This window comes from Pogoniulus pusillus, chromosome 22, assembly GCF_015220805.1.
Source record: "Pogoniulus pusillus isolate bPogPus1 chromosome 22, bPogPus1.pri, whole genome shotgun sequence".
In the NCBI taxonomy this organism is placed as follows: domain Eukaryota; kingdom Metazoa; phylum Chordata; class Aves; order Piciformes; family Lybiidae; genus Pogoniulus; species Pogoniulus pusillus.
In genome coordinates, this window is record NC_087285.1 from 3,569,313 (window position 1) to 3,591,925 (window position 22,613).

Here is a 22,613-nt window from a genome sequence, read left to right on the forward strand (position 1 = left end):
CACCTGGCTACAGCCTCCCTTCAGGTCGTTGTAGACAGCAATGAGGTCACCTCTGAGCCTCCTCTTCTCTAGGCTGCACACCCCCAGCTCCCTCAGCCTCTCCTCATAGGGTTTGTGTTGGAGTCTCTCCAGAGAAAGAGACTCCACAACCTCTCTGGGCAGCCTGCTCCAGAGCTCTGTCACCCTCACACCAAAGAACTTTCTCCTCCTGTTCAGATGCAACCTGCCTGGTCCCAGTTTGTGCCCAGTGCCTGCTGTCCTAAGGGGGTGCTTCCTGGGTGTGATCCCAGCCACGTGTCAGCAGAGTGGGCTGCTGCAGCCCTGAGATGCTCTGCTTGCAGGCAGCATTGTGTGGAGCTCAGGTCCCAGTCATAGCCTTTTCCTATTTAATTGCTTTTCAAACTCAGGGCTGGTTAAACTGGGAGAGAAGAGGCACTTTGCTGTCTGAAACAAGATGTCCTCAAAGACTTTTAAAGTGGAAGCTGGCTGAGGATTTTGTACTGATGGGGACCTGCTTTCTCCTAGGTGGACAATGCCAAGGACTTCCTCTCCATGGGTGGACTCCAGCTTGTGATCGAGGGGCTGAACAGCACTGAGGCCACGCTGAAGGAGCATGCTGCCTTTGTTCTGGGAGCTGCACTGTCCAGGTAGGCTCTGTCCCACCTGGGGTGGAAGGGTGGAGACCTTGGGCGACCAAGAGAGCACTCTGGATCTCTTTATCTCTCTTGATGGACTGCTAATAGCAGGAGATGCCATCTGGCAACACATCACAATATCTTCTCTGGCTAACCCTATGCTTGAGTTACCACTTCCCCTGGTCTCCTGTTAGCTCACACAGTCACAGAATATCAGGGGCTGGAAGGGACCTCCAAAGCTCATCCAGTCCAACCCCTGCCAGAGCAGGATCTCCTATACCAGATCACATAGGAATGTGTCCAGGTGGGTTTTGAATATCTCCGGAGAGGGAGACTCCACAACTCCCTTGGGCAGCCTGTTGCAGTGTTCTGAACCCTCCTCTTGCTCATTAGGCTCAGCCAGAAGTACCTCAGTGTGGAAGCTGTGGTTGTTTCTCGATTTCCCTGAGTTCCTTGCTTGCATAAAGTCCTAGGGGAACAATTCTGCCTCCCCTCCTTTCCCCTTGGCAACACCCTCAAAGGTGATCTGGAGGAGTTAGGAGCACCCCAGGAAGCACCTTTCTGCCTCCTGCTCCTTGCTCCCAGGCTTCTTTAGGGCAGTGATGCATTTTGGAAACAGAGCAAGTCTGGTGCTCCTGGAGGGAGCATTCAGCCCCACAGCCATGTGCCTCCAACAGCAAAGGGGGAGTTGCTTAGACATGGGGTCAGGAATGGGGCCAGCAGACTGAATCAAGAAGAGTCTGGTCTGAGGGATGGATGTGGGTTGTTGGAAGGCAGCTGCTGCACAAAGGAGCCAAAGTGTGTAGTGTTAATGAGTGCTGTGTGGGCTCAGTGGGTTCTGTTGGTGCCCTTTTGGGTCTGTAGGTTTTCATAGAATGGCTTGGGTTGGAAGGGACCTGAAAGATCATCCAGCTCCAGCCCCCACAATAAAATAATAGTGATGAATCTAAGGATGCTGAGAGGGCTGCAGCAGCTCTGCTGTGAACACAGACTGAAAGAGTTGGGGCTGTGCAGGCTGGAGCAGAGGAGGCTCCCAGGTGACCTTCTTGTGGCCTGCCAGGATCTGAAGGGGGCTACAAAAAAGCTGGGGAGGGACTTTTGGGGCTGTCAGAGAGTGGCAGGAGTAGGGGGAATGGAGCAAAGGTGGAGGTGGGGAGAGTGAGGCTGGAGGTGAGGAGGAAGTTGTTGAGCAGGAGAGTGGTGAGAGGCTGGAATGGGTTGCCCAGGGAGGTGGTTGAGGCCCCATGGCTGGAGGTGTTTGAGGCCAGGCTGGCTGAGGCTGTGTGCAGCCTGCTCTAGGGTAGGGTGTCCCTGGGCATGGCAGGGGGGTTGGCACTGGCTGATCCTTGTGGTCCCTTCCAACCCTGACTGATTTTGTGCTTCTATGATTCTGAAGCAGCAGAAGAGTCCTGAATAGCAAAACTAAACATAAGAAGGAGCTTCCATCAGGAATGGCCTCGATGCAGCCCCAAATTCATACACACATAGATTGGTTTGGGTTGGAAGGGACCTTCAAGATCATCCAGTTCCAGCCCCCCTGCCATAAGCAGGGACACTTCCCACTAACCCAGATTGCTCAAGGCCTCACTCAGTCTGGTCTTAAAGACCTGCAGTGAAGAGGCATCCACAACCTCCCTGGGCAACCTGTTCCAGTGTCTTCCCACCCTCACTGTGAAGAATTTCTTCCTAATCACCAGTCTAAACCTGCCCTTCTCAAGCTTTAATCCATTCCCTCTCATCCAAACCATCCTCAGAAGTCCCTCCCCAGCTCTCCTGAAGCCAACTTCAGGTACTGGAAGGCTGCTCTAAGGTCTCCCTGCAGCCTTCTCCAGGCAGAACAGCCCCAACTCTCCCAGCCTGTCCCCATAAGGGATGTTCTGGTACTCTCTGATCATCTTCATTCTGGGGCTTTGGGGAGTGTGTTGCACATTCATGGCTGCAGAGGCTTTAGAAAAGCAGTGAGTGAACCCAGACTTCAAGGTCACTCAAGGCCTCATCCACCCTGGCCTTGAACACCTCCAGGGAGGTTGTGGAGCACAGAATCACTGAATGTGATCAAAGATCACATTCAGTGATTCTGTGCTCCACAACCTCCCTGGACAACCTGTGCCAGTGTCTCACCACCCTCACTGTCAAGAACTTCCTAACATCCAGTTTCAATCTCTCCTCTGCCAGTTCAAACCCATTCCTCCTCCTCCTGTCATTACAAGACCTTATCAATAGTCCCTCCCCAGCCCTCCTGTAGTCCCTTTCAGATACTGGAAGACCACTCCAAGGTCTCCTTGAAGCCTTTTCTTCTCCAGGCTGCAGAGCCTCAACTCCTATAGCCTGTCCTCATAGGAGGTTACTTAGTCACATACCCAACCTGCAAATCTCCCTTGCTTTGCAATCTTGGATGTGATGCAGTTGCTCTTCAGCAGGTGTAAGGTGGTCTGATGCTGAGCAGCAAAATACCCACACTGACCCCAGCAAAGCACCCAGGGTTTGACTTGCTGACCAGCAGAAGATTTGCTCTTCCACATCAGGAGATCAGGAGCACAAACCTGCTCTTTGTAAGGTGGATCTCAGTGCTTGAGGCACTGTTGGAGCTGTTTGCTTAGCTTCTCTAGTAGCAGGTGGAGCCTTAATGATATGTTTCACCAAGAGGAAGTCGTGGAGAGGCTGTGGAAACACCTGCAGGTAACTTGCAAGCTGACAAGGCCTATTAAATCATTTCTTTCCTGATTCAGCTGGTGAGATCAAGACTCAGGAAATTCCTTGTCTCTAGATCTGAGCATGCAGCAGTGGCCACCAGGCTTTGTATAGGACCATAGAATCAGTCAGGGTTGGAAGGGACCACAAGGAGCAGCCAGTTCCAACCCCCCTGCCATGGGCAGGGACACCTCACACTAGAGCAGGCTGTCCAGAGCCTCATCCAGCCTGGCCTTAAACACCTCCAGGGATGAGGCTTTTACCACCTCCCTGGGCAACCCCTTCCAGGCTCTCACCACCCTCATGGTGAAGAGCTTCTTCCTAACATCCAGTCTGAATCTACCCATTTCTGGCTTTGTTCCATTCCCCCCAGTCCTAGCACTACCTGACAGCCTAAAAAGTCCCTTCCCAGTCTTTTTGTAGCCCCCTTAAGATACTGCAAGGCCACAAGAACGTCACCTGGGAGCCTTCTCCTCTCCAGACTGAACAGCCCCAACTCCCTCAGCCTCTTCTCACAGCAGAGCTGCTCCAGCCCCCAGCAGCTCTAGCTCCATCCTCGTGGCCCTTCTCTGGACACCTTCCAGTAGATCCACATCCCTCTTGCAGTAGGGGTTCCAGAACTGAATGCACTACTCCAGGTGGAGAGTCTCAGCAGTGTGGAGTAGAGGGGAAGGATCACTTCCCTCACCCTGCTGTCCATACTTCTCTTACTGCAGCCCAGGCTCTGGTTGCTCTCTGGGCTACAAGAGCACACTGACAGCCCTTACTGAGCTTCTTGTCCACCAGCACCCCCAAGTCCCTCTCCCCAGGGCTGCTCTCCAGCCACTCACTGCCCAGCCTGCATTGGTGCATGGGATTGCCTCAATCCATATTCCTCAATCCATGGCTGATGCCTTTCTAAGGACAGAAGCAGTCCCTTTTCTGATTCAACAGCAGTAAAATACAGCTTTGGATCCTTGCAGACCTTATTTGTTTCTTCAAAGGACATTCTGACAGGTGGTAATTTGGAGTGCTTTGGGTGATGTATTGTCTGAGAGCTCAGTTCCAAAGCGTGAGGGATATTATGCCTGGGTTTTTGGGTTTGCTTTTCTGGTTTTTTGTAGGGTTTTTCTTATTTCCTCCCCCCTGCTGTACTTAAGCTTTCTCCATAGGCACCTGCATGCCAACTCATCTGTTTGCTGCTATCAACTTAATTTGTTTGTTCATACATTTTGTCAGCCTGCTCAGTGCTCTGCTGAAACCGCTGCGAGCATCCTGAGCGCCTCACGCTGAGCCTTTGCTGATGTCTTGTGCTCTTCTGAGGGCTTGCTCTTTGCTTCCTTCACTCCTGCTTGTTCCCCAGGGCCTCACTTAGGTGTCAGGACGTTCCAGTAAAAGCCCAGAGGTCACAGCTCGCTGGGCTGTAGGCCTTTGACACTGTCCCCCACAGCAAACTGCTGGCTAAGCTGTCAGCCCATGGCTTGGATGGCAACACTCTGTGCTGGGTTGGGAACTGGCTGGAGGGCCGGACCCAGAGAGTGGTGGTGAATGGTGCCACATCCAGCTGGCAGCCAGTCACTAGTGGTGTCCCTCAGGGATCAGTGCTGGGCCCCATCCTCTTTAACATCTTCATAGATGATCTGGATGAGGGCATGGAGTCAGTCATCAGCAAGTGTGCAGATGGCACTAAGCTGGGGGCAGATGTGGCTGGGTTGGAGGGCAGAAGGGCTCTGCAGCAGGACCTTGACCGCCTGGACAGATGGGCAGAGTCCAAGGGGATGGGGTTCAATAGCTCCAAGTGCAGGGTGCTGCACTTTGGCCACAACAACCCCATGTAGAGATACAGGCTGGGGTCAGAGTGGCTGAGAGCAGCCAGACAGAGAGGGATCTGGGGGTACTGATTGATACCCACCTGAACATGAGCCAGCAGTGTGCCCAGGTGGCCAAGAGAGCCAGTGGCATCCTGGCCTGCATCAGGAATGGTGTGGTCAGCAGGAGCAGGGAGGTCATTCTGCCCCTGGACTCTGCACTGGTTAGACCACACCTTGAGTGCTGTGTTCAGTTCTGGGCCCCCCAGTTTAGGAGGGACATTGAGATGCTTGAGCGTGTCCAGAGAAGGGCAACGAGGCTGGGGAGAGGCCTTGAGCACAGCCCTACGAGGAGAGGCTGAGGGAGCTGGGATTGGTTAGCCTGGAGAAGAGGAGGCTCAGGGGAGACCTTATTGCTGTCTGCAACTACCTGAGGGGAGGTTGTGGCCAGGAGGAGGTTGCTCTCTTCTCTCAGGTGGCCAGCACCAGAACAAGAGGACACAGCCTCAGGCTGTGCCAGGGGAAATTTCGGCTCGAGGTGAGGAGAAAGTTCTTCACTGAGAGAGTCATTGGGCACTGGAATGGGCTGCCCGGGGAGGTGGTGGAGTCGTCGTCCCTGGGGCAGTTCAAGGCAAGGTTGGATGTGGCACTTGGTGCCATGGTCTGGCCTTGGGCACTGTGGTAAAGGGTTGGACTTGATGATCTGTGAGGTCTCTTCCAACCTTGGTGATACTGTGTGATACTGTGTGATACTGTGTGATACTGTGTGACATGATCTGATCTGTAGTGGTGTGCCTGAGGCTGGTATCAGATCCTGCGCTGGGTGCTCAGCCGTGCCTGGGTGAGAGGTGATGGTTTGCTGCTCATCAGATGTGTCCGTGGCCACCTCTGAGGTCTCTTCAGCCAGCTTGGCTCAGGCCAGCAGTTTCCAGCCAGCAAACCTTCCCAGAGCAAAATCAGGGCATGATTATAGCAGCTCCTCAACCCAGCTTGAGACGTCATTAACTCTTGGCACAGCTGAGTCTGGAAGAGGGAGCTTGGTGGTGTCAGCAGGCAAGGGGTTTCATGCAGGAGAAAGCCACTGGACAGTGAGTGTCTTTGGGGCACATCCAGAAGTTTCCAGCTCTTAACATTGCCTTGTCCTTCTCTCAAATCAGACAGTGAACTAGATAAGGGATGAGCAGCCAGCTGCATCACCCAGTCTGCCTGGAACCTGGCTTGGAGGTCTGGCAGTGCTGAAAACCAATTTGGGATGAAGGGGTTTCAAGTGGATCAGCATCTTGAGCCAAGAGGCCAGGTGGCTGGCCAAGATATTGGATCAGCAAAGGCAGGAGAAGGAGAAGGCATACTGGGGGCAGCTCAGGATATCTCCTCCTGATATCACTTCTATTTCTTTGCCTTAGACTGGGCTTGAAAAGCAGCCCTGAGCTCACCAGTTTGGTCCTCAAGGCAAACCTGAAGGGAGGCTCCTCAATTCAAGAGGTACTGGAATGTGTCCAGAGTAGGGCAACAAATTTGGGGAGGGGCCTGGAGCACAGCCCTGTGAGGAGAGGCTGAGGGAGCTGGGGGGGTGCAGCCTGCAGCAGAGGAGGCTCAGGGGTGACTTTATTGCTGTCTACAACTACCTGAGGGGTGGTTGTGGCCAGGAGGGGGTTGCTCTCTTCTCTCAGGTGGCCAGCACCAGAACGAGAGGACACAGCCTCAGGCTGTGCCAGGGGAGATTTAGGCTGGAGGTGAGGAGAAAGTTCTTCCCTGAGAGAGTCATTGGACACTGGAATGGGCTGCCCGGGGAGGTGGTGGAGTCGCCGTCCCTGGAGCTGTTCAAGGCAGGATTGGACGTGGCACTTGGTGCCATGGTCTGGCCTTGAGCTCTGTGGTAAAGGGTTGGACTTGATGATCTGTGAGGTCTCTTCCAATCCTGATAATACTGTGATGCTGTGAGGCTGTAGCCAGGTGGGGTTGGGCTCTTCTGCCAGGCAGCCAGCAACAGAACAAGGGGACACAGTCTCAGGTTGTGCCAGGGCAGGTCTAGGCTGGCTGTGAGGAGGAAGCTCCTGGCAGAGAGAGTGATTGGCACTGGAATGGGCTGCCCAGGGAGGTGGTGGAGTTGCTGTGCCTGGAGGTGTTGAAGCCAAGCCTGGCTGGGGCACTTAGTGCCATGGTCTGGTTGAGTGGATAGGGCTGGGTGCTAGGTTGGGCTGGCTGAGCTTGGAGCTCTCTTCCAACGTGGCTGATTCTGTGATGCTGTCCTGGCATCCATCTGTCTCTGTTGTGAGCTTCTGCCATGGGAGAGGGTGACCTGATATGGAAGGACTCAAGACTCCTCTCTTGCTTCTCTGACTTGTCCTTCACTTCAGGCCTTTGGGTTTTCAATCACCGAGCGTGTGACCAGATCAAACACGGCTCCATCTGGCCCAGTTCTCCCTGCCCTTTCCCACAGCTCCAAAACCTCCTCCCAGGTTTGAAAAAAACAACCAACCAACCTTCCACAAAGCACTTTCCCATCCAACAGCCTGCAAAAGCAAACTCCACTGCAATGATCCTGGAGCTCTCTGAGTGCAAATAAAAGGGAACTGCGCTAACAGAAATAACTGCCGGGCGTGCAGGGTGGCACCTTTAGGTATCCATAATTCACTAATGCTGTGTGCCAATACACAACATTATCTGGGCTTGCAGTGATTGCATTAGCATAAAAGCATCTCAGTATTTATCCAGCCCTGCTAACATTTAAATATATAGGAAGTATTGAAATATTAAGAGCCAGCATTTTGGAGGTGACTTTAAAGCCGTCGCCTGCAGAACCTTCCTGCCTGCTTCTGAGGGGAGCTCCTTTGGGTGGCATTTGCACCATTTGGGGGCAGGCATTGCAAAAGTGGCAGTGTTTTATGCAAAGAGGAGCTAGGTTAAGCTGGAAGAAGGAGCTGATGAGGGAAGTGACTTCTGATGTCACAGAATCACAGAATTTCTTAGATTGGGAAAGACCTTCAAGATCGTCGAGTCCAATCACAGCTACCTGAAGGGAGGTTGTAGCCAGGTGGGGTTGGGCTCTGCTGCCAGGCAAGCAGCGACAGAACAAGGGGACACAGCCTCAAGTTGTGCCAGGGCAGGTCTAGGCTGGATGTTAATAGGAAGCTTCTGTCAGAGAGAGTGATTGGCATTGGAATGGGCTGCCCAGGGAGGTGGTGGAGTCTCTGTGGCTGGAGGTGTTGGAGCCAAGCCTGGCTGGGGCACTTAGCCCTAGCCAGTCAACCAGACCATGGCACTAGGTGCTAGGTTGGACTGGATGAGCTTGGAGGTCTCTCCCAACCTGGTTGGTTCTATGAGGCAACTTTAAAGCCATCACCTGCAAAACCTTCCTGCCTGCTTCTGAGGGGAGCTCCTTTGGATGGCATTTGCACCACTGGGGCCAGGCATTGCAAAAGTGGCAGAGTTTTATGCAAAGAGGAGCTATATTGAGCTGGAAAAAAGAGCTGTGCTCCAAGCTTAGGCCAACCTAGCACCCAGTCCTGGCCAATCAACCAGACCATGGCACTAACTGCTCCAGCCAGGCTTGGCTTCAACACCTCCAGCCACGGCAACTCCACCACCTCCCTGGGCAGCCCATTCCAATGCCAATCACTCTCTCTGCCAACAACTTCCTCCTAACAGCCAGCCTAGACCTGCCCTGGCACAGCTTGAGACTGTGTCCCCTTGTTCTGTTGCTGCTTGCCTGGCAGCAGAGCCCAACCCCACCTGGCTACAGCCTCCCTGCAGGCAGCAATGAGGTCAGCCCTGAGCCTCCTCTGCTGCAGGCTGCACCCCCCCAGCTCCCTCAGCCTCTCCTCACAGGGCTGTGCTCCAGGCCCCTCCCCAGCCTTGCTGCCCTTCTCTCAGCACCTTCCAGCACCTCAACATCTCTCTTGAATGGAGGAGCCCAGAGCTGGACACAGCACTCAAGGTGTGGCCTGAGCAGTGCTGAGCACAGGGGCAGAAGAACCTCCCTTGTCCTGCTGCCCACACTGCTCCTGAGCCAGCCCAGGCTGCCATTGGCTCTGCTGCCCACCTGGGCACACTGCTGCCTCCTCTGCAGCCTACTATCCACCAGTACCCCCAAGTCTCTTTCTTCCTGGCTGCTCTCAGCCACTCTGCCCCCAGCCTGCAGTGCTGCTTGTTAGCCAGAGAGGATTAGGCTTGTGATTAAAACCTCACTTTATAGAAGCTTCACCTCTAGGAATTTTTTTTCCACACCAATAATTTGAACACTTTTAATATTTTGGAATAAAAGGGATTTTTGGTAATCCCTTTAGAAGCAGAATAGTCACTGCTGTTGAATGCTTTATCCAAAGCTCTTCCCAAAGGCTTAGGGGGCAGTTAGAGGTGAGGACAAAGAGCAGCTTAGCCCTTGGACCCTGAGGGCAAAGAACAGCAGTTAGCACTTCGTGGAGAGAGTACAGAATGTGCTGAAGGTGGGAGGTGGGAGTTGGGCTCTTCTGCCAGGCAACCAGCAACAGAACAAGGCGACACAGTCTTAAGCTGTGCTAGGGCAGGTCTAGGCTGGATGTTAGGAGGAAGTTGTTGTCAGAGAGAGTGATTGGCATTGGAATGGGCTGCCCAGGGAGGTGGTGGAGTGGCCGTGGCTGGAGGTGTTGAAGCCAAGCCTGGCTGGGGCACTTAGTGCCATGGTCTGGTTGGTTGGGCAGGGCTGGGTGCTAGGTTGGGCTGGGTGAGCTTGGAGGTGTCTTCTAGCCTGGTGCCATCCAGGCTTTTCTTGAACACCTCCAGGCATAGCGACTCCACCACCTCCCTGGGCAGCCCATTCCAATGCCAATCACTCTCTCTGACAACAACTTCCTCCTAACATCCAGCCTAGACCTGCCCTGGCACAACTTGAGACTGTGTCCCCTTGTTCTGTTGCTGGGTGCCTGGCAGAAGAGCCCAACCCCACCTGGCTACAGCCTCCCTGCAGGCAGCTGCAGGCAGCAATGAGCTCTGCCCTGAGCCTCCTCTGCTGCAGGCTGCACCCCCTCAGCTCCCTCAGCCTCTCCTCACAGGGCTGTGCTCCAGGCCCCTCACCAGCCTTGCTGCCCTTCTCTCCACACCTTCCAGCACCTCAGCATCTCTCTGCAATGGAGGAGCCCAGAACTGGACACAGCACTCCAGGGCTGGCCTGAGCAGTGCTGAGCACAGGGGCACAAGAACCTCCCTGCTCCTGCTGCCACACAATTCCAGCTCTGCTCCCTGCCCACTTGTACTTTCTGACTTTGCAGATTGTCTCTTCTATTTTTACTTGACCTCCTGACTTGTGTGCAGTTATCAGCCTCACTGCACTTAATTTCAAATTAATTTGCTTGGATCACCTTATTCTCCCTCCCCCTCCTCAGTACCAATAATGAACTCAACCTATTTAGCCTTTCCCCATTATGGATAACCTTAGCCCATGCTGCGGTGCAGTCTGGATGGAGGTTTCCCTTCTGGTGGTTAATTACACAGAACAATAAACCCCTAAACGGTTTTCAGCATCTGAAAATCTAACCAGGAAGTGTAATTGACCAAGAAATAGTAAACTTGCCATCCTTGTGCCTCTCAGGAGGAAGAGAGGCAGGGCAAACCCTGAGAGGAGAATCTAGAAGCCAAGGTTCGCCCCTAGTTTTGAATGCTTAGGTGCTGGGAAGATGTTGGTGTTTGGAAGGTCATGGTTGGGTGCTCAGCCTGTGCCAGGCCTGTTTTCCCCAGATGTCTGCAACTGCTGGAGAGCTGACAGGGTGGGATGTCCAGTTTTGGGCTCCCCAGTTCAAGAAAGACAGGGATCTACTGGAGAGGGTCCAACAAGGAGCAGTGAGGATGATTAAGGGCATTGCACATCTCTCGTGGAGAAAGGCTGAGAGCCCTGGAGCTGTTTGGTCTGGAGAAGAGAAGGGTGAGAGGGGATCTGATCAGTGTCTGTAGATATCTGAGGAGTGGGTGTTAAGAATCATAGAATCAAGCAGGTTGAAAGAGACCTCCCCAAGCTCAGCCAGCCCAACCTAGCACCCAGCCCTGCCCAACCAACCAGACCATGGCACTAAGTGCCCCAGCCAGGATTGGCTTCAACACCTCCAGGCACAGCCACTCCACCACCTCCCTGGGCAGCCCATTCCAATGCCAATCACTCTCTCTGACAACAACTTCCTCCTAACATCCAGCCTAGACCTGCCCTGGCACAACTTCAGACTGTGTCCCCTTGTTCTGTTGCTGCTTGCCTGGCACCAGAGCCCAACCCCACCTGGCTACAGCCTCCCTGCAGGCAGCTGCAGACAGCAATGAGCTCTGCCCTGAGCCTCCTCTGCTGCAGGCTGCACCCCCCCAGCTCCCTCAGCCTCTCCTCACAGGGCTGTGCTCCAGGCCCCTCCCCAGCCTTGCTGCACTTCTCTCAACACCTTCCAGCACCTCAACATCTCTCTTGACTTGAGGAGCCCAGAACTGGACACAGCACTCAAGGGGTGGCCTGAGCAGTGCTGAGTACAGGGGAAGAAGAAGGAGAAGAGCCATTGCTGCCTGGGCACGTGGCAGGAAGCAGGGAGATGGGTGACAACCTCATGGTAGCCAGGTCCTGCATTGTGTAGAGAACATTTGGTTTGTCTCCTCTCACTTAGTGACTGCTCTCTGCTGAGATGTTTGAGTTCTTGTGGTGGTTTCCACATCAAAGGAGGCTTTGGACTGGTTACTTTCTCACTTGCTGCAGAAAAGCCTGCCCCAAACTTGCCATTGCTCAGTACAGACCTGGTCTTGCTGGACACAAAATGTGTTCCTCTGTCTCTTCAGCCGTTATTTATCCCTCACCCATGTTCTCTGTTTATCCTTTGCCCTGTGCACTCAGCTGATGGCTTCAGCAGCTTCTAAGCTTTTCTCCCCTCCTCACCTCTTTCATTTCCCTGATCTGCTGTGGCCTCCCCACGTTGCCTGTTCTCTGCATTCCCCCCAATGGATGCAAAAGGCTCCTCAAAATAGGAGGCATCTGCCTTGTCCTCTTCAGTCAGGACCCACGGGAGGCTGCAGCAGCCTGTTGGTCTGTTGGTGATTCCTTTCACAAGGGAGAGTGGAAAAGTGCCTTGAGTAGAACAAAGGAGATGGAGAATGGGAGGAAGATGAACAATGGGAGCAGGAAATGCAGGATCCAGCCTCAGATACCTACCTTCTCGCAGCAGGGCTTGGGGAGGCTAAAACTGACCCAGTGGTTATGATTTCAGCCATTGCCTGAGCTTTTATGAGAGGGTGCAGACCCCAGACCTCCTCTGCACATCCAGCAGGCTGCACTCTCCTGCCTGGTTGAAGCCTTTGTTGGGTTTAATTGCTGGCAGGCATTACACAGCATGCAGAGGCAAATCCAGCCAGGTCTGTGGTCTGAATGGTGGTGCCAGACTTTCAGAGGGCTCTTGGTGGGGCCACCCTTAGCTCTCATGGGCTGCCACAGGATGTCAGAGGTTGGAAGAGACCCAAAGAGATCGAGTCCAACCCCCCTGCCAGAGCAGGACCATACAGTCTAGCTCAGGGCACACAGGAACACATCCAGACAGGCCTGGGAAGGCTCCACACAAGGAGACTCCACAGCCTCTCTGGGCAGCCTGTGCCAGGGCTCTGGGACCCTTCCAGTAAAGAACTTCCCCCTTGTGTTGAGCTGGACCCTCCTGTGCTGCAGCTTCCATCCATTGCTCCTTGTCCTATCCCAGGGAGCAGTGAGCAGAGCCTGTGCTCCCCTCTTGACCCTCAGCCCTCAGAGTTACAGACATTGATTTAATCCCCTCTCAGCCTTCTCTTTTCCTATCTTCTGTCCTTAGGCATATTTACTCATCCTCCCTCTTCCCCTTGTGCTGAGGAGCAGCAGGCAGAGCTGCTGGACTCAGAGCTTGCATAGAAAGCAAAACAACACAATCCAGCAGCCACAGGCTCTCATGGCATCTAAGACTGGCCCTTTCTTCTCCTGATTGAGAAGGCATCAAGTCCCAGCAAGGGACCTTGTTCCCACATTGGCATCTTCCAGCTCACCTGTTCTCCTGATAGTGTTTTGATAAGTTTTTCCTCATCTGTCTATTCCTCTGCTTTAAGATTCATCCAAAGAGTTGATTATTCATCAGCCACGAAGCCAGCTCCTCAGGTCTGCCATCAGCCTGCTGCCAGCAAGGCTCTGCATGGCTCTGAAGGGAGTGATGTTCTGTGGAGAGAGCAAACAACAGCTTCCTGGGAATTCTTCTGAAGGAACTCATCATTACTGTTGCCTCCTTGCTCTCCCCTCGGGTGCTGTCAGCCTGTGTCTTCCTGTGAGCTGGATTTTGTTCTCTCCCTGATTTAGATGGTCTCATTCCTGCTTAAAAGGAGATGTCCATCAGAGGCCCTCAGAGCTGCCTGCCATGTTTTGGAAGGGGATGTCTCACTCACTTGGCTGCGTGGGAAACTCTGCAGACCTCTGAGCAGCTTCTGCTGAGGACACATCCCTGGGGAGCCAGACCTGGCAGGCAACCCCCTCCCCAGCTTGGAGTCATCGCCCCAGTTGGAGAATCCCTCTCACAGCCGCTTCCCGACGAGGCTTAGCCCCTTGATGCCACAAACCATGAGCCCTGAATAGATTTGAAAGCTAATTTGCTGCTCTGAGCATCAATAGCTGCACGTCACTTGTCCTTTCTGCTGCATTTAATGAGCTTCCAAGGTACTGCAGCCAGTTCCAGAAGGCAACCATGAAAGGCTGGCGCCGCCGCTGCCGTCAGAAGTGCCTGCCTGTCCCTCCTGCAGGCTTCACTTCTCACAGATTCTCTCTGGTTCTGTCTCTTGTGAATCTAAGGTGGAGTGTGGTGCATAATTTCTTGCAGCCATCCTTTCCAGACTGCCTCCCCTCCTCTTTGGTTTCTTCTTGAACTGAATGCCCTGGGAGCAGGGGATGGGAAGGTGAAAGGACTCTCCCCACAGTCAGATGGTGTTAGCTGAGCCCAGGTGATATGTGGGTCATGGCAAGTGTCCTGGCACGATGCTTCTCTCCACTTCCATGACTCTCTGGTGTGCTCTCCTCTTGCCCAGCCCTACCTGCTGCCTTCTGTTTGTCACCCTGGGGCTAGCCTGTGTCAGCATTGTCTGTCACCCAGGTGGGACCGTGCCTTGGCGTGGGTGAGGAGTGAGTGCCTTGGTGTTGCTGGACCAGCAGCCAGGAGGTGATGGGCACAGCCCACAGGGGCTGTTAATCCATAGCTCCATCTGCCAAGATCAGTAATTACAGCATCACAGTATCACAGTATCATTAGGGTTGGAAGAGACCTCACAGATCATCAAGTCCAACCCTTTACCACAGTGCCCAAGGCCAGACCATGGCACCAAGTGCCACGTCCAATCCTGCCTTGAAGTGCCCCAGAGACGGCGACTCCACCACCTCCCCGGGCAGCCCATTCCAGTGCCCAATGACTCTCTCAGGGAAGAACTTTCTCCTCACCTCCAGCCTAAATCTCCCCTGGTGCAGCCTGAGGCTGTGTCCTCTCGTTCTGGCGCAGGCACCTGAGAGAAGAGAGCAACCTCCTCCTGGCCACAACCACCCTTCAGGTAGTTGCAGACAGCAATAAGGTCTCCCCTGAGCCTCCTCTTCTCCAGGCTAACCAATCCCAGCTCCCTCAGCCTCTCCTCGTAGGGCTGTGCTCAAGGCCTCTCCCCAGCCTCGTTGCCCTTCTCTGGACATGCTCAAGCATCTCAATGTCCCTCCTAAACTGGGGGGCCCAGAACTGAACACAGCACTCAAGGTGTGGTCTAACCAGTGCAGAGTACAGGGGCAGAATGACCTCCCTGCTCCTGCTGGCCACACCATTCCTGATGCAGGCCAGGATGCCACTGGCTCTCTTGGCCACCTGGGCACACTGCTGGCTCATGTTCAGGCAGGTATCAATCAGCACCCCCAGATCCCTCTCTGTCTGGCTGCTCTCAGCCACTCCGACCCCAGCCTATATCTCTGCATGGGGTTGCTGTGGCCAAAGTGCAGCACCCTGCACTTGGAGCTATTGAAGCCATCCCCTTGGACTCTGCCCATCTGTGCAGGCGGTCAAGGTCCCGCTGCAGAGCCCTTCTGCCCTCCAACCCAGCCACATCTGCCCCCAGCTTGGTGTCATCTGCAAACTTGCTGATGACTGACTCCATGCCCTCATCCAGATCATCTATGAAGATGTTAAAGAGGATGGGGCCCAGCACAGATCCCTGAGGGACACCACTAGTGACAGCTGCCAGCTGGATGTGGCACCATTCACCACCACTCTCTGGGTCTGGCCCTCCAGCCAGTTCCTAACCCAGCACAGAGTGTTGCTGTGGTTTCCTCTAGACCAGCAGGTCAGTGTAGGAATTGCCTTCTGGTGGCCCCCTGGATCTTGCAGAAGCAGGGACAATAAAACCAGGACAGTAAGGATACAGAATAAGGTTTCCTTAAGTGGCTAAAACCTGCCGTATGTGGTGAACCACAAATTTCTTGGGTTCTTCTGGGGCTGTACTAGAGTGTCCAAAGGGTGCTTTGAGGATGATGAAAGCACTGAAACATCTGTCTGATGGGGAAAGGCTGAGAGCCTTGGGGCTGTTTAGCCTGGAGAAGAGCAGCCTCAGAGGGGGTCTGAGCGATGTGTATAAGTATCTGAAGGTGAGGGGCAAGAAGAAAGGGTCAGGCTCCTTTCCTTGGTGTCCTGTGACACAAACTGGGCCACAGGAAGTTCCACCTCAACAGGAGGAAAAACTTCTTTACAGTGAAGGCGCTGGAGCCCTGGAGCAGGCTCCCCAGAGAGGTTGTGGAGTCTCCTCTGGAGGCCTTCAGGGCCAACCTGGATGTGTTCCTGTATGAAGGGCAACAAAGCTGGTGAGGGGCATGGAGCACAAACCCTGTGAGGAGAGGCTGAGGGAGCTGGGGTTGTTTAGCCTGGAGAAGAGGAGGCTCAGGGCAGAGCTCATTGCTCTCTACAACTACCTGAAGGGAGGCTGTAGCCAGGTGGGGGGTGGCTTCTTCTCCCAGGCACCCAGCAATAGAACAAGGTGACACAGTCTCAAGTTGTGCCAGGGCAGGTCTAGGCTGGGTGTCAGGAGGAAGCTCCTGGCAGAGAGAGTGATTGGCATTGGAATGGGCTGCCCAGGGAGGTGGTGGAGGCACCGTCCCTGGAGGTGTTGAAACCAAGCCTGGCTGGGGCACTTAGTGCCATGGTCTGGTTGACTGGATAGGGCTGGGTGCTAGGTTGGACTGGATGAGCTTGGAGGTCTCTTCCAACCTGGTTAATTCTATGATTCTATGATCTGCTCTGGGTGACCCTGCTTTGGCAGAGAGGGTTGGACTTCATCTCCTGAGGTGCCTTCCAACCCCTAACATTCTATAAGTCTGTGATTCTCTAGTTCTGCCAATGCACCAGAGAGGGCTGAAGGAAGTTTCTGGCTGCTGGAGCAGCAGCATCTGCTGCCAGCACCCTTTTGGTCAGCAGCTGCACTCAGCAGCATTTCACATCTCCCTCTGCACGTTCCTCACCTGCCTTTGGAAGCAGGCTGGGTTACCTTTCCACACATACTCCATCCTAAAAGCCCACAGCTGTGATCTGAGTGTGTTTGTGTGTCTCACAAGGAGTTGTTTTCCAGATTAATACCCCACTGCTTTTACTTAACAAGTCCCTTTTGCCAGGCTGGGAGTGGTAACAACTCTGAAATGTTCCTTTTAAAGAAGGCATTTTCTTCTCAGGCCCTTTCACACTGAAATCTCTCTTAATTTCTCTGCAGCTACTGTGTGAAAACACACGGTGAGGCATGATTAGTCCCTGAAGGAATAAAGACAGATGGAGCCCAAAATGGAATTGACTTTATGATTAATTGGAACCTTCAAGAGCAGAATGGAGTCAGGGCTTGGTCCTACCCTGTCAGTGTCTGGAGATCAATTCAAACCTGTCTGTGAATCTCCATGAGGAGCTGGGCAGGAGAAACACAGATGTCACTTGGTAGAGTTGGCCCTAGGTTGTCCCCTCTGGCTGGGACTTGTTGCTGCAGGAGGGCATGGGGAGGGGAGGTGGAAGTGGGGGTCCTTTGTGCCTGGGGGTGTGCTTTAGTAATGAGCTGCTATTTCTGGCCTCCAGCTTCCCACAGCAGTGTGCAGTAGCTCTTGTGTGGCTGCCACGATGGAGAGCAGAGCTGGAAGGAGGGCAGTGTTTTAAGACATGCTCCAGAATCTTGGGGCACTGAGTTAAGGCTCTGCTCTGGGCTCTTGCTGTTTGTGTGACCTGAGCAGTTTCCCTGGGGGCTGTGGTTTTGTGTTCGTGCCTGTGACACTGGGGGTGGATCTGCCCCTTGAAAGGGGCTGGGGAAGACATACCAGGTGGTGTTACCTGTAGTGGCTTTGGCATTAGTGGATGTTTCTGGAGCCTGTAGCCACAGACCTTCACAGCATTTCTAACACCTGCTGGAAGAGAGAAGGAAAAGGCACTGCAGAATGTTTCTCCACCATGCTTTGGGAGCAAGTCCTCCCCGTGCAAACCAGCTCTGCAGCTCAGACCACAGCCATGCTTGCATGGTTGGCAAGTTCTGAGCAGCTGCAGAGCTGAGGAGAAGCAGCAAGTGAAGGCAGAGCTGCTTTGCAAAGGCAAACAAAGCCAGGTCAGTTGTGGAGCTGTGTCAGTACATCTGTCTGGAGAGGGTATGTGCAGTGCTGCCAGCATTGCCCCACAGCCTGTGCTCACAGCTGACCATCCCTCTGTGCACAGGCTTGTGCTGGCATGGGGCATGCTTGCCAGAGGCAGGACTGGATGCCTCCACCTAGCTGAGCGAGGCAGAGGGGCCTGAAGAAGGATTTGGTGTAGGAGGTTGATGCTGCTTGTAGAGATTGTGGCTTAAGGTGCTGGAAGTGGTCATGGAGCTGTGAGTGTGCTTGGCTGCTCTGCACTCGTGCACCCTTGCCAGGGGTGCATTGGACCCATCTTCCTGGAGGCATAGGAGGTCTTTGAGGCATAGAAAGTTCCATGTGAACCTGAGGAATAGGTTTTTTCCCTCGTGAGGGTGGCAGAGCACTGGAATAGGCTCAGGCAGGTTGTGGAGTCTCCTTCTCTGGAGATACTCAGGAGCTGTCTGGATGCATTCCAGTGTGAGCTGCTCTAGGTGGTGCTGCTCTGGCAGGGGGGCTGGACCAGATGAGCTTTTGAGGTCCCTTCCAGCCCCTGACATTCTATGATTCAAAGATTCCTGGGGCCAAGGCAACATCCATAGGTGAGCATCAGCTGGGAAGAAGGTCCAGAGGGGCATATCTGGATGAGGCACTTAGTGCCATGGTCTGGTTGATTGGTTAGGGCTGGGTGCTAGGTTGGACTGGATGATCTTGGAGGTCTCTTCCAACCTGGTTGATTCTATGACTCTATGATTCTATGATTCTATCTCCAGGATGGTCCTTTCATAAGTGCCAGCACCCTTTCACAGATCCTTAGAGTCACAGAGGGTTAGGTGCTGGAAGGGGCCTTGAAAGGTCATCCATAGCAGGGTCACCTAGAGTAGATCACACAGGAACACATCCAGCTGTGCTTTTGAGTTAGGAACATGACTTGGACCTTGCTAATTGTCCCAAACATAGAATGAATAAGGTTGCAAAAGACCTCCAAGATCATCCAGTCCAACCACTAACCCAACACCACCATGGCCATGAAACAATGTCCCAAAGTGCTGTGCTTGCAATTGACCACCTCCCAGGATGGTGACTCCACCACCTCCTCGGGCAGCCTGTTCCAGTGCCTGACCACTCTTGCAGCAAAGAAATTTCCCCTGAGATCCAAGCAAAACCTCCTCTGGTGTAACTTGAAGCCATCTCCTCTTGTTCTGTTACTTGATACCAGGGAGATCTTCACTACAGCCTCCTGCAGATCAGTGAGGAGCTGGTGAGGCATCACCCCCAGCACCTCACAGGCATCTGCTGCTGACTTATGCTGGCAAATGCAGTCGGATCTTTCAGCCTCCCTGCCCCCAGCACGGCAGCAGGCTTGCCAAGGTGTGTTTTGTGAGGAGGGGAAGGCTCTGTGATGTGAGCTCATTCTGCAGGACCTGGCCCAGGGCACCTTAGAGAAACACTGCAAGGCTGCCTTGGATTTTGTTTGCTTTCCCTGGGGACTCTGGGGATTGCAAATCAGCAGATTGTGGATTAGTGGATCAGGAGTTAGAAATGCATTTCCCATTCTTCTGTTACACACTAATGAACTGGCAAATTTAATTTCTTTAAATCCAGCTATTTCTGCTAAAATGAGGGAAGTCTTCTTCTGCCTGTTTTTGGGCAAAGGCTGGATCATTAAATTGTTTTAGTTAGAGGAGACCTTGAGGAGTCCCAGTGGTTAACCCAGGTCACCACCAAGCCACCTTCCTCAGCACCACGTCTGCACGTTTGAAAAGGACCTACAGGAATGGGGAGTCCATCACTGCCCTGCAGAGCCTGTTCCAGGGCTTGACCACTCTGCCACTGAGGAAATTGTTCCTACTGTCCAACCTAAACTTTCTTGATGCAAGTTGAGACCATTTCTCCTTGTCCTGTCACTTATGATTTGAGGGAAGAGACCAATCCTCACCTAGCTCCAACCTCCTTTCAGTTTGCTGTAGAGGGCCAAAAGGTCTCCCCTCAGCCTCCTTTTCTCTAGGCTAAACACCCCCAGTTCCCTCAGCTGCTCTCCACCAACCCTATTCTTCAGACTCTCCACCAGCTTTCTTGCCCTTTTCTGGACCCACTCCAGCCTCTTTTGGAGTGAGAGCCCCAAAACTGATCCCAATATTTGAGATGCAGCCTCTCCAGTGCCTGGTACAGGAGGACAATCCCTGCCCTGGTCCTGCTGGCCACACTGCTGCTGGTACAGGCTGGGATGCTGGTGGCCTTCTTGGCCTCCTGGGCACACAGTGGTTTGTATCATGACCTTTCTGGGTGTCACACAATCCAAATCCAGGTGTCTTTGTCTCTGTTGTGTGGCTGTTGTGGCAGTGCAGTACAGCAGAGCCTCGTCACCCATTCTGAATGGTGCCCATCAGAGTGCTGTGGAGGAGGCTGTGGCTCTCTGCTGGCCAGTACAGACATGGAGGTGGACTCAACCCCAGGAAGCTGCACCAGGCTGGTGGCTCCATTCCCCTGATTGAAACTCAGGTGTTGCCACCAGCTGCTGATGGGCAGAGGCCCTTTGAAAACACAGTGCTGCAGCTCTGCTGGGTGTCCTGGGGGCACAGAGCTGTGTGTTTGCTCAGCTCCAGGTGTGGGATGTGCTTAACTAACATTCAAGATAGACTTCTGTGCCTGTGGGCAAAATGGGAAGGAAGCTGAGATCTTCCTTCTTCTTTAGACCATGCATGGGGAGAATCCCAATGCCTTGGGGAACCCCCCCTGGGGTGGGATTTGAGGAGTACTGGGGCTGGTGGGGCACAGGCTGCAGCAGGCTCCATGTGTCCCTCCTTGTCTGTAGGCTCTGCAGTTTGGGCAGCTGTGGTGCTGGTGGGCACAGGCTGCAGCAGGCTCCATGTGTCCCTCCTTGTCTCTAGGCTCTGCAGTTTGGGCAGCTCTGGTGCTGGTGGGCACAGGCTGCAGCAGGCTCCATGTGTCCCTCCTTGTCTCTAGGCTCTGCAGTTTGGGCAGCTCTGGTGCTGGTGGGGCACAGGCTGCAGCAGGCTCCATGTGTCTCTCCTTGTCTCTAGGCTCTGCAGTTTGGGCAGCTCTGGTGCTGGTGGGCACAGGCTGCAGCAGGCTCCATGTGTCCCTCCTTGTCTGTAGGCTCTGCAGTTTGGGCAGCTGTGGTGCTGGTGGGGCACAGGCTGCAGCAGGCTCCATGTGTCCCTCCTTGTCTGTAGGCTCTGCAGTTTGGGCAGCTCTGGTGCTGGTGGGGCACAGGCTGCAGCAGGCTCCATGTGTCCCTCCTTGTCTGTAGGCTCTGCAGTTTGGGCAGCACTGGTGCTGGTGGGCACAGGCTGCAGCAGGCTCCATGTGTCCCTCCTTGTCTCTAGGCTCTGCAGTTTGGGCAGCTCTGGTGCTGGTGGGCACAGGCTGCAGCAGGCTCCATGTGTCCCTCCTTGTCTGTAGGCTCTGCAGTTTGGGCAGCTGTGGTGCTGGTGGGGCACAGGCTGCAGCAGGCTCCATGTGTCCCTCCTTGTCTGTAGGCTCTGCAGTTTGGGCAGCTCTGGTGCTGGTGGGCACAGGCTGCAGCAGGCTCCATGTGTCCCTCCTTGTCTCTAGGCTCTGCAGTTTGGGCAGCTCCGGTGCTGGTGGGCACAGGCTGCAGCAGGCTCCACGTGCCTGTCCCTCAGCTGCACAGACCTTCATGCCCTGCTGTGTGCCCCTCCCTGCCCAGCCTCTGTGCCAGGGCGCAGGCAGAGCAGAAGTCTGCGGCTGAAAGCCTAACGGACGGCGCCGTGGGACCCGATCGGCGGGGGGAAGGCAGCTCCCTCATTACCCAGTCCCTCTGCAGAGCCTTCAGTGCCAGCCACACAAACCCGGCCTTGGCTTGCCGGAGCAGGCTTTGTTCCTTCACTTCGTGAAGCCAAAAGCGGCTCTGAAGCCTGGCAGGCTGCGGAGGCAATGCGCTGGCACCCCCGGCGGAGCCGGAGGCAAAGCGCTGGCACCCCCGGCGGAGCCGTGGGCTGCTGCTGGGGCAGGCGCAGCCCCGTGCCTCGCAGGAGCACAGCCCCGGGACCTTGGTTGCTCCCCTTGGCTGGCGAGCTGAGCTTTCGGGCTGTGCCCATGGTGCCTGGGTGAACAAGGAGTGCGATGGAAGCAGCTGGCTGCTGCCCGCGAAGCCGCCGGGTGCGGGTGTGCGTCTGCGGGTGGATCGCTGTGCCTCGTTAGAGCCTATTTACCCTTGATTGAGGAGCAGAGGCTTTGTTTGAACAGAGACCTTTCATCTCCTGGCACGGCCAAGTGTGTTTCCCCTTCAGGAAACGTTCCCTTCTCTTCTGCTTATCTCCAACCTCCCACTTTAAACCTGAGCCTGGCAGGGACTGGAGAAAAAAGCAGGATCAAAGGGAAAATAATTGGGATCCGTGGCTTCTGTGGGCAGCCTGAACCCGTTGTTCCTACTGGCTAAGTAGTGTGTTCCTAAATAACTCTTGCAAGAGACAGTTCAGCAGTTGCAACATCTTCCTGATGAGGAGCTCTCATATGTAATAACCATGGCAACAGTTGCTGAGGACCAGCACAATGAGGGATGGAGGAGATGTGCTCAGGAGAGGACAATGGACCCAACTTTGCTGTCGAAGGACAGGCACAGCACCAAGGAGGTGATGTGTGGTGAGCTCCATGGCTGTTGGCCTGCTGGGCACCAAGCCACCTGTGCTGTGATGGAGGTGCAGGTCACCCCAGGGCAGCCAGTAACAAGTCCAGAGGAGAGCAAGGTGACTGGGGTGGGAGCTGGAGGGAAAGTCTGATGAGGAGAGGCTGAGGGAGCTGGGGGTGTTCAGCTTGGAGAAGAGGAGACTTAGAGGGGACCTTGTCACTCTCTGCAACTACCTAAAAGGAAGATGTACTCAGGTGGGGGTCAGGCTCTGCTCCCAGGCACCTTGTGACATG

The 22,613-nt window shown here is 54.3% G+C and overlaps 1 protein-coding gene across 1 annotated transcript in view; it reads left to right on the plus strand.

Moving 5' to 3' along the window:
• The window catches only part of SIL1 (SIL1 nucleotide exchange factor), a 117,544-nt gene that overhangs the window by 64,076 nt on the left and 30,855 nt on the right, over nucleotides 1–22,613 (plus strand). Inside the window, exon 6 of the mRNA XM_064161487.1 lies at nucleotides 526–647. Coding sequence (XP_064017557.1) covers nucleotides 526–647 — 122 coding nt within the window. The remainder of the gene's footprint in view (nucleotides 1–525; nucleotides 648–22,613) is intronic.